We start from the raw sequence: 11,265 nt of genomic DNA, 5'->3' as shown, positions 1-11,265 counted from the left end.
GAGACAACTATCCACTTGCCCTTCCAGTGCAGGGATGAGGCATGTTAGTTGGGAAGTATGCCCCTGCGGTGACTTGTGCTATCTTTGTTGTGTGAAGAACCATAGGACTCCAGTCTCAGGCGGCAGAGATGACACTTCTCACGCTAAATTCAGTTAGAAAGTCAGCTTTTTTACTGCAACAAAATCACAGCCTAAGGAAACGGGCGCTCTGCTCTCATTTGCTGTATCTGGGCCTTCTGAAGTAACAGGTACAGTCTTTACTGGGAATGCCTAAAATACCATTTGAAATCAAATTAGCAAACTAAAATCAATAAGGAGAAGTGGGATTTTCTTCACTAGAAGCGAAGCATTTTGTGACTTACCCACCCAACAGTAGAGGTGGCTGGCCTGAATAGTTAGTGATGTATGGCAGATTAGTTTCAAAATGCTATAGTGTCGTTTTGACACTCTTCAGGGGGAGGATATTCTTCTTATACCCACTGATCTTAAAAAGAATAAGGACTTCTCACTCAAAGAGAGAAATGATAGTTTTTGAGGCAAACCAATGCTAATCACAGGGTGGGGTGGGGCAAAGATGGGTTTCTTTCCTGTTTGGATTGCCATAGATACCTGAGAAACAGACAATGACTTTCTTAAAACTGGCCAAATTTACCTACTGAGTCCAAATCCATACCCTGAAGAAAGTAGTGGGTTTGTGATCTACATTCGCTATAGTGATTCAAGAAGTCCCGTTTGTGATACAGACCGTGGAGAATTTTAATGAAAGGCCTTAACACATATCCAATGTCTTTAAATTGTCGCCATGTCTGCTGACTGTGCATTTATAAACAAGGAAGCAGTTTTAAGACCTATGAATACAAAGGAATCCTGAAAATGCTCCAATATTCCGTCTCTAATTTTAAAAAATTCTAATTTTACAACATTCAACAAAATAATGCTCTATAAAGCAAAAATAAAGGAGAAGAAGAAACTAAAAGAAAACAGCACTGCTTAGCTCATCAGAGGGCAGTTCATCGGAATTTCAAATAAGTCTTGCGAATAGGTACTCAAGGGATGGATTAAAGCGGTGCATACCAAAATTGTAAATATTATAAGGTTACGTGACACCAAAAATGTCACAGGCATAAATCCTTTCATAAGAAATTCTTAGTATTGGTTCTGTTTTTTGATGCACAGTAAATGTCCTGCTATACATTCATATCTTCATTCTGTTCCACGCATAACTACCCATAAGGCCTTGTGTCTCCATCAAACAAGGTTATTGGAGACTCCTGCTCCTTTGCAGTGGGGAAGCAAAAACCACTTTATTGCCATCAAAGGATGAAATTAGCTATTCAGGCTACCACTTACCCTCTGTGCAAACTGACTGCCTCTTTCTCAGTGACATGCCTGACATTCAGCTGGTCTGAGAGATTGTGATCCCTGAAGCACTAGATATTGCCTTTGCAGTCCTTAGTCATTACTCCCCAAAGACAGTGAAACTGATCAGGCAAATCTGTTTATTAAATAAAGGACCTCTGCTGTCATGCTGTGTGTTTCTGCTGCCCTCTCTATGAGCAGGACTCTTTAAGCCTCTTGTTTTACCTTACTGCCTGAGAGAACACTGTGACTGAGGCTTTCTTCACAAAGGGATTTAAACCAAAGATTTAAAGAACAAACTAAATTGCTATGCCAACAACAGAAAAGTATTCTGTGAAAACTGTTGGATCAAATGCATTCCTTAGAACTGTGCTAATAGTTCTGTGAAAGCCTATGAAGAGAAACAGAAGCAAACAAACGGTCAAGGCTGACTCTAATTCCCAACTACAATGCTTATGCCTACATACAGTGTATGCCACAATATCACAGGCAGAGCTGAGTTTAAACTGAAACCGCCATGTGGCCTCAGGTCAGCAGCATTATAGCCAAAGTTACAGAAACAGATTAAGTCTGCAGATTCAAACTAGGTCTACAGACTCCTTCAGATTTAAATAAACAAACCCAAACAAAAATTTTCCTGTGCTTTTACTCCTCCCTATAGTCAGAAATAATTATAATATTTTTACATTGCTGATAAGTACTATACACAATCAACATTTTGAAATGCCTGTGCCAGAGTGGGACTCTTAAAGTGTTGGCACAAGATGGTAGCATTTTGAAAACTGGCAAATATGATTTGATCCTCTTTTCCCTACCCCACTTCCTCCCCTAGAACTTTTAAACCCCAATTCAAACACCACCAAATGAAACAATATGTGAACGAGTATTATGGGTATTATGGCAACCTGTCTGGAACCGACTATGAGTGACCGAAAAGAACACTTTGAGGATGTGTCGATTTGTAAGCTGTTCTCAAGACAGAAATATCCACATTCTAAAGGGCTTTTAAAAAATGTAGAAAACTGGCCCTGTTATCATCACGGGTATTTAGAACACCTCTAAACACACACAGAAAAGACAGGTTTACTGACAAATTTTAACCAATGCTGAAGCTCTAAAAGCTGCTGTTTGTTGTTGTTGTTTGGATACAGAAGGGGCAATTCATTGCAAATGAATATTAAAAAGTACTTTTCTTAAATGTGTGTGTGTCATCCTTGTTTCCAGTCTCATCGGTTTTGCCTGTTGCTTGCTCCTTCATTTGTGCTGATCTTTTTACTAGATGTGCTCAAGAGTCTGAAGTAGAGTGTTCTCTCCTTGCTAAAAGAGTCATCCCCAACCCCACCCCGGCCCTGCTTCCAACCCCCTCCACACACTCTCAGATAAGCCACTCTTTTTTGCTCTCGTCGATGGTCTCCGTAAAGTTGGGGTCATTGTTCATGATGGCTGCATCAGCGCTTTCAGCAGACTCCGCCCCCTTGGCTTCATTGGTGTGGTAGGTTCCCTTGTGACGGAACATGTAGCGTATCAGGAACACCAGCGTGCAAAGGATGGTGAAGATCACAAGAGCGATGACACCTAATGGAAAGGAGAAATGACAGAAGCGAAAAAAAAATTCAGGAATTCCACGGGGGCTTGATTTTACTGTCTACTTCATATGTTTACACCAATCTGGCAATTAATTACCACTGAAGTTCTACTAATGCCTATGGAATTCCTTTGTGGTTTATTCCAAAACTTAATCAAACAGAGTCCCCTAATCCTTATTGCAATGGTTGAACCCAGGGCCAGCTCTAGGTTTTTTGCTGCCCCAAGCAAAAAATGTTTTGCCTGCCCCCACCCCAGCCCTGGGCTCTCCCCCTCCCAACTGCACCCTCCTGCTGCCCCAGCCCTGGGTCACTGGTAACTCGCTCCCAGGGCGGGTCATTCAGCAGGAATTATGGATGTGCACAGAACACAGACAGGATTGGTTCCCATATGGTTACAGAACTGCAGTAAAGTGGAACAATTTTCAGCTTGTGTGACTGGAGGATATCTGGATGCACATTATAAGACTGTCCTACATAAATGAGGAAAAGTTGAGGTGCCTTTATTATTCTTTTGTTCCATTCTGTGTTTCTACGGGGAATGCACTATCACGGTCTTTCTTTTAAACAAATAAAACTAAAACTTAAAAAAAAAAAAAAAAAAAGCGATTGTTGTTAAAAATACCCATTCCAGTCCTAATAACCACTGGGAAGCATTTCTTGCTCAATTTAGTCTACTTTTTCTACAGCAAGTTACAGTGGATCAGTATATTTGATTTGGGGGAAATGAAGTAACAGCTGCCCAAATTGAGCTTGAGCACTCCTGAATTTTGAGGGTGTTCAAATCTGGAAGGCAGGTGCTAGAGTCCCTTTCTGAATATTAGCTATATCTGGAGAGGAAAAGTCAATTTCTGCTTCCATGGCTCAGAAGTGGAAATCCTCCTAAGTGCCTGGTACTGTATCTAAAGCTGCCCAGGTCCAGAGCCTCCCCTCCCGTACTTTTCATTTTAAATTCTAGTGGGATCCACATACCTCCCTTGCTAGGCTTCAGATAGAGAGGTGCACCGTCCATTTAGTCCCCCCAATTCCTTCTTTGGGGGAGAGCCCAGGGCTGGGGCGGCAGGAGGGGGGGGGTGGGGGCCAGAGCTGGAGCGGCAGCGGGTGTGGTGGGGGTGGGGAAGAGCCCAGGGCTGGGGCAACAGGGGAGTGCAGGTGGGGGCCAGAGCTGGGGCAGCAGGGGGTGTGGGCGGGGGGAGCCCAGGGCGGGAGGCGGGGCGGCAAAAAACCTAGAGCTAGCTCTGTTCCTACCATTCACAGCAAGCTGCAGATTTCAGTTCCATACTCCTTTCCCACACCCCTTCCTGTTGCTAGTGGCCAAGGGAATGCTGGGAAATGTAGTTCTTTCCCTGCTCCAGGGCTGGCTCTATAGGCAGGGAGCTAACCAAGGAACTACAGCTCCCAGGGGCCCCTGCTGGTTCTTAGCTCCCATGCTGGATTCTTGCGCCCCTTGCAAATCTGCCGCCCCAAGCAACTGCTTGCTTTGCTGGTGCCTAGAGCCGGCCCTGGTTGAACCTCAACATTATTACTATTTATACAGTCCACAGGTGTATTTGGTGCTTCATGCGTGGTCATAGAGACAGAGGGCCCAACTACTCCCACTAAATACCAGTATAAATGAAGATGAGTTACCTGGGCTTTGTCAGGACAACTCCTTGGGGGCCAGAATCCGCATGTCACCTGTAGGTAGGCCATGGAGATGCAGCACAGGACTTCTATGATGCCTATTGCATTTGTCTGGAATAGTGGGTACTGGCCTTCTGAACCCCCAAGAGGTCAGATGAGGTTGCCCCTCACCTGACCTACCCTCAACTGCACCATCCTATTTAGAGGCACCTCTGCAATAGCCTAGTTGAGGCAAGTACTGAGTGCCTTGACATAGCAAGCCCCCTTTATGACCTTCCTCGTGTTCCCTATGGGTGGCAGTGGTGTTAAAGTGGCACTTCTGTGGTGTAGAGGGCCGGATGGGCCGTCTGTGGGTGTGTGAATTTCATCCAGAGTGGGAAACTGCAAGGTTCTCACGCTAACAATCTCTTCTGCAGTCAGTCGTTTTATACAAGGCTTGGTAATTGATGAGCTGGGCATTAAGGGTGTTGTTTAGTTATGTACCCTATATTCAGAGATGCAATTCTGTGCTTGGAGGGAGCCCAGTTTGTATGGGGGATAAACGCTGACACTCGTCAAATATTTTCAATTTAAATTTTTTTTTATTAAAAATGGGGTACTTTTCACAAAAAATGTTGTAAACATTTTTCTATTTTTCAACAAGCTATAGACACTTAGTTTTTCAACCATAAAAAGGGGCCGGTTTGATAATAAGGGCTAGATTCACAAAGATACTTAAGTCACCATCACCACACCTAGCTTTTAGGTGACCAGAAAATCAATGTGATTCACAGAGCTCTCAGGCTCCCTATAAAATGAATGGGGAAAGATAGGCACCTCAGGATGGGATTCACAAAAGCAAGCACACTAGATGACTCCCTCCCTAAGATAGCCAATGGGAGATGCCAAGCTGAGGGAGGGGTATACAAGACCCCCGCCCCCCACTCCTCTCAGAAATAGGCACCTAAGTCTGGAGGCAGAGAGGCGCCTCACTCTGCTTTGAATTCTCAGCTGTAAACTCTCTCTTGGGATTAGTACCTATGTCATTTTAAGAGGAAGGACTCCCTCGTAGCTTTTAGCCCAGTGGTTAGGGTACTCACCTAAGGTGTGGGCAATCCCCAGTTCAAATCCTGCCTCCACCTGATGAGGAGAAGGGATCTGAACAGAGATCTGCCACCTCTCAGGTGAGTGCTCCAAGCACTGGGCCATGGGCTATTCTGTGGGGACCCCTAAGTCTCTCCTGTTGAAGCTTTTCCCCTGTGCATAAATAATTAAAAAACCTCTCTGGAGCAGGAGACTGGATCCCTGGTTTTCCACCCCCCAGGTGAGTGCTCTAACCACCAGGCTATAGACTCTCTCTTTCCGCCCCCCCATATTGAAGCTGTTCCATTGTGGATAAATGAAAGAAAGCTGTGGTAATTTCTCCCTAAAACAGATTTTAAGATGAAAGGTTTATCTTTTAGAAAAATACTTGAATGCATTTGGAGATTAATGTGGTAATACCATCCCTCTCTAGCATACTATGGTGCTAATTAAAGAGGGGCTCAGACCCAACCCCCTTATCTGAATACCCTTTTGTATGGTGCAGGCCAGAAGACCTAAGCATATATATGTCTATGTATAAATCTGAACCAGGATCCCCATTTTGCAGATAATATCTGAATTATGATTAAGAAAAAAATCCTTCTCACAAACCAGTTTCACTAAGGAGTGGTCTACACTAGGAAATTAGGTTGGTATAACTACATTGCTCAGAGGTGTGAAAAATGTACACCCCATGAGAGAGGCAGTTAAACAAACCTAACCCCTGGTGTAGCCAGAATTCTCCCACTGACCTAGCTACCGCCTCTCGGGAAGGTGGACTATCTATGCCGACAGGAGAACCCCTCCCATTGGCATAGGTAATGTCTTCATTGAAGTGTTGCAGCTGTGCCACTGCAGCGTTTTAAGTGTAGACAAGCCCTTGGATGCTGAGGCCAAATTCTGCAATTAATAACATATGCATTTGTAATTATAATGAGGTTCTGTGAGGTGTTAGGGCAGAAGCTGGCCCCTAAGTAGAGGTGAGGTCAGCGTGATAGCTGAATCATGTCAAGAGTATAACAGAGTGTGCTTGACCTACAACCTTTGAATTACAGGCTTGAGCCTACTTCAGTGGGAGCAGGATCAGGCCCCAGGTTCACGCTGATTGGTGTGTACTAGTTCAGTACACTAAACGGCAGGACATTTTACCAGTTATACCAGTACAACTACACTGAATAAAAGTGGCTTTTTTTGGCTTTAGCTTAAATAGCTTCCAAAGTGCCATAAGCTAAACTGAAAAAAGGCACTCTTCTATTGGGCTAAGACGGTCTAAATGGGGAGTTTTAACAGTATAACTAAGTGGTTTAAATTCAAACCTTACCTTAAACTGGTATAACTGTCCCATGTAGGGAAGCCCTTTACTAAACCAAGCAGTTTGAACACACTATTTTCTGCTGTTTCAAACTTCTATACAGAAGCCACAAAACATCTTACCAATGCATATATTTTTCTTACCTCCAATAATGGCAGAGTTCCTGTTAACTCCATCTCCTAAAGCTTGACCATTGTATGGGAAATCAGCACTGGCTGTAAAACGGGAATCAAAGATTCATGTTATAATACATCAGTTCCCGAAAACTCACAAGACTGGCTTAAAAATACACTTGTCACAAGCCCAAGATCCTAAAATAAATAAAGTTAAAAAAAGAAAGTCAGCTGCGATTTGTATTTTTATTTTTAAATAAGAAACTTTCCCCTCTACCTAATACCTCAAAGCCACTCCAGTCAACCCCAAACCATTCAAGAATCTAAATGAAATACAAGAGGCAATCCAGCAGTATGTGTTAACACATAGTCAAGTATGTCTGTGGCATCCTGAACTAACAAAGACTTTTATACAATTTTTTAATTTATTTCTCCCTAACAGTGGGAGATCATATTGTGCTTCTAATGAGATTTTTGCCCTAGTGATACTAGACATTGCTGTCCAGAAGGGATTCCAATTTCTCCAGCCTTTAGGGACTGCTATACAATACCAGCAAACTGTGTGACAGAAAAAGGAATTCTCTTTTTTGTTGCACAGCCTAAAGTAAACAAATGAGTGATTGTGGTAGAGATGGACCAAAGAATCAGTTAGGCTTTAGGCTAAAGTTTGGATGGGAAGTTCCAGGTTTGGCCATCCACAGAATATTGAGGAGTATTTTCAAAGGGGATCTCATCTATTTAATCTGTGATCGTAATTTTTCTATATTGCCCATCACTGCAGTGCCTGCTTGCTAGCTCTATACTGCCAACCCTGGTAGTTGTGCGTATGGAGGCACACTTACAGCACCTGATACTTTGTCACTGAAACATAATAATGTTTTCAATGAATCAACAAGAACATTTCAATAAGAAAACCATTACTGGAGGAGATGCAGAAATTGTATAAATTATTTATTACTCAGGTCAGTATTTAAAGCGTAGCTGTTCTTTTTTCTTTGGTGTATATTGTAATAGGTTGCCATTAAAGACCACTGATGCAATCACTGCATCCAGAGGCTTGCTCATTATGGAGTTTAACTTTCTCTTCTTAGTCATCTAGGTTCCTTTTGTGTTGCAAAGTCTTAATAGCTCAGAATCACCTCTCTAGCTCCAAAACTCTCTTCAGACCCCACGGCCCCAAGTGGTTTCCCATATGTATACTCTGGGAGCAGAGCCACGGCGTGTTAAATAGCTAGTAGTCTGACCTCCTGTATAACACAGGCCATAGAACTCCCCCAAAATAATTCCTAGAGCAGATCTTTTAGAAAAACAACCAATCTTGATTTAAAAATGGTCAGTGATGGAGAATCCACCACAGCCCTTGGAAATTGTTCCAATGTTTAATTACTCTCACTGTTAAAAATTTATATCTTATTTCCAATCTGAGTTTGTCTAGCTTCAACTGCCAGCCATTGGATCATATTACACCTTTCTGCACTAGACTGAAGAGCCCATTATTAAATATTTCTTCCCAATGTAGATAGTTATAGACTGTAATCAAGTCACCTCTTAACCTCCTCTTTGTTAAGCAAAATAGTTTGACTTCCTGGAGTCTATCACTATAAAGCATATTTTCCAACCCTTTAATTATCCTGTGGCTCTTCTCTGAATCCTCTCCAATTTATCAACATCCATCTTGAATATACAGTCTGCCATTCTTCTTCCTTGGATACAAACAGGAGTTCTTCAAAATTCTTGTTAACTGACTGGTGAGCTAACATTAATATCTAGAAACTCGTGTATGTGGTCCACTAGGATCTGCATCAAAGAGGAATAATAAATAGTCTATGTGGCAATAATACACAGGTGCACCAATGGGGGAGCTGTTAATAGGCAAGAGTGTTCATTTTCTCCATCACAGTTTGGCGACTTTTCAAATCCTTCCATTATCTCCAGGACATTAATTGTAAGAACATATCCCAGCAGGCCCGTGTTCATTGCCTGATACTTGTTCCACAATAGCCGCAAATGATGTCTTGCCCAGAGCAAATAAGCGTCACGAAGCTGTAGTTATTACATGGAGCTAACCTTCACATAGCAAAAGCAATTCTCTTGCTCACAGGGATTACAGCTGTACTGTTGCTGCATTATTAGGTTGAGGAAGAAAAAAGAAAGCTGCCTTCCTCATTCAGAAATTTCAACCAGTCACTGCCATGCTACTTAGGCCAAAGTGTCCCAATTCTACAAAGAAGCTGAATGAATTTTGGTTCTAAACACCGTGCACCACCCTAGCCATTACTCAGGACCATAAATAGGGCCATTTAGTTATTTGGGTTGTAAAGGCTGGGCTGGAACTATACTGATACAGTCTCCTTCGATATTCAGGAATCCCTTAATCTCCACCCTGTCTCTCTGTTTTACAGCAGCCAAGTGTCCATCTTTATCAATCCACTGGGAATCAAATAGCTCTTCCGTGGAAGCAGCCATCCTGGAAAAAAGCCACTTCTCTGGTTTGGGAATTCTGTGATTTTGCTTTGGTAATAAATGTGATAATATTCTCCAAATCATAGAATATCACGGCTGGAAGGGACCTTTAGGAGGTCATCTAGTCCAACTCCCTGCTCAAAGCAGGACCAATCCCCAAACATACTTTTACCCCAGTTCCCTAAATGGCCCCTTCAAGGATTGAATTCACAACCTTGGGTTTAGCAGACCAAGGCTTAAACCACTGAGCTATCCCTCACCCACTAAAGCCTCATCCTCTGGCGGCTGTGGCAGTAAGCATGCACAGATACCAACCAGAAGCGAAGAAGTGAGGACATGCCAGCACCATTGTGCCAAACACAGGGCTGACATGTGGATGCACTGAACTGCTTTAGGGGAATCCAAACTCAGCTATGGTTTGTAGACACCAGGTCATCTGATATACTTGCAAAGTGCAAGGCAGATTGGGAAATTGTTCTCCGGACACCTCTGGTACGTAGGGTAGAGTGGGAGACAGTCTGGGATTATGGAGAGACACATAGCAGTGTCTGTTAGAATGATCAGCAGTGTAATAGTTAACACCATTGACATTTAACTTGTCACCAATAGGCTCCAGACTCAAAAATCCACTGAGATGCATGGAATAACTCCTAAATGGGTTGCTACTATCCTCTTAACTTCTTATAGCAGGGTTTCCTGAAATTTGTTAGAGCATTCTTCTCGTAACCACAGAAAAAAGCTTTTAAAAGTGATTGTGGGATAGTAGGGTGACCAGATAGCAAATGTGAAAAATCGGGACAGGGGGTGGGGGGGTAATAGGAGCCTATCTAAGGAAAAGACCCAAAAATCGTGATTGTCCCTATAAAATCGGGACATCTGGTCACCCCATGTGATAGGTGTGTAAAAATTGTGTGTAATTTTTATGGTGACTAAGGAAAAATCTTCCTAGGGAAGAGTGGAAGGACACAGTCTTCCAATGAAAGCTGCATCCTTGGAGACAATTAAAAAACTATACTGGACAACACATGAGAAAACATGGAGAATAATTCTGCACTGGGAACAGGGATGGATTAGATGAGCCAATGGATTTGATTCTGTACTGCCTTGCACTTTGCATTGTCATTTCCCAATGACAGCATTTTACATGCTTTGATTGTGCAAGTGCAAGGCAGTGGAGAATCAAGACCAATATAATTTTCATTTCAAAATTAAAGGTTCCATGATGCATGATTTTCTTCCTTATTCAGGTCAATACATTTTAGGTATAAAAATGGTAACATACTGCAGGATTACATCATATAGGGCTGCATTTGTCTGATAACAGTTCAAATTTTAGATACGTTTAGATTTAGATGTAGTGTTTTGAATATTTACTGTTATCAAAGTTCCAAACTGATCTGCAGTATATTACATCATTCAAAAGCCTGGACGCATTTATCTTTTTACTTCTCAGTAGACACATCTGCATGTCACTGGGTGCCTCACTAGGACTTCAGACAAGAACTGATGATATATTAGTCATGCCGGCCTAAGCTATTACCTTAATGAAAATTTCATGAACAGTTCTTACATTTCACCTGTTAAGGAAGGAAAACAAATACTTCCTTTTATAATTAATGTAGAATATGAAACGCTCTGGTGCTCTCAAAGGAACTGTAGAGTTAAGTGCTGATCAAAGCTTAGCTGTAGATATCTAAGCATTGGTAATGGACCCAAAGGGAAACCTATAAAAAACTGCCTTGGGACCAGG

At 42.4% G+C, this 11,265-nt stretch overlaps 1 protein-coding gene across 1 annotated transcript in view; it reads right to left on the bottom strand.

Moving 5' to 3' along the window:
* Positions 1-2,734: 2,734 nt before the first annotated feature.
* LOC113407023 (contactin-associated protein-like 2) overlaps positions 2,735-11,265 on the bottom strand; it is a 1,116,670-nt gene continuing 1,108,139 nt past the window's right edge. Inside the window, exons 23-24 of the mRNA XM_029912069.1 lie at positions 7,083-7,154; positions 2,735-2,934 (exon numbers count right to left, since the gene is read on the bottom strand). Of these exons, the coding sequence (XP_029767929.1) occupies positions 2,735-2,934; positions 7,083-7,154 (272 nt within the window). The remainder of the gene's footprint in view (positions 2,935-7,082; positions 7,155-11,265) is intronic.

This window comes from Terrapene carolina, unplaced genomic scaffold (assembly GCF_002925995.2).
Source record: "Terrapene carolina triunguis isolate 2854851 unplaced genomic scaffold, T_m_triunguis-2.0 Scaffold180, whole genome shotgun sequence".
Classification (NCBI taxonomy): Eukaryota; Metazoa; Chordata; order Testudines; family Emydidae; genus Terrapene; species Terrapene triunguis.
The sequence above is the reverse complement of the archived record's forward strand: the minus strand, read 5'-3'. Positions and strand labels throughout refer to the sequence as shown.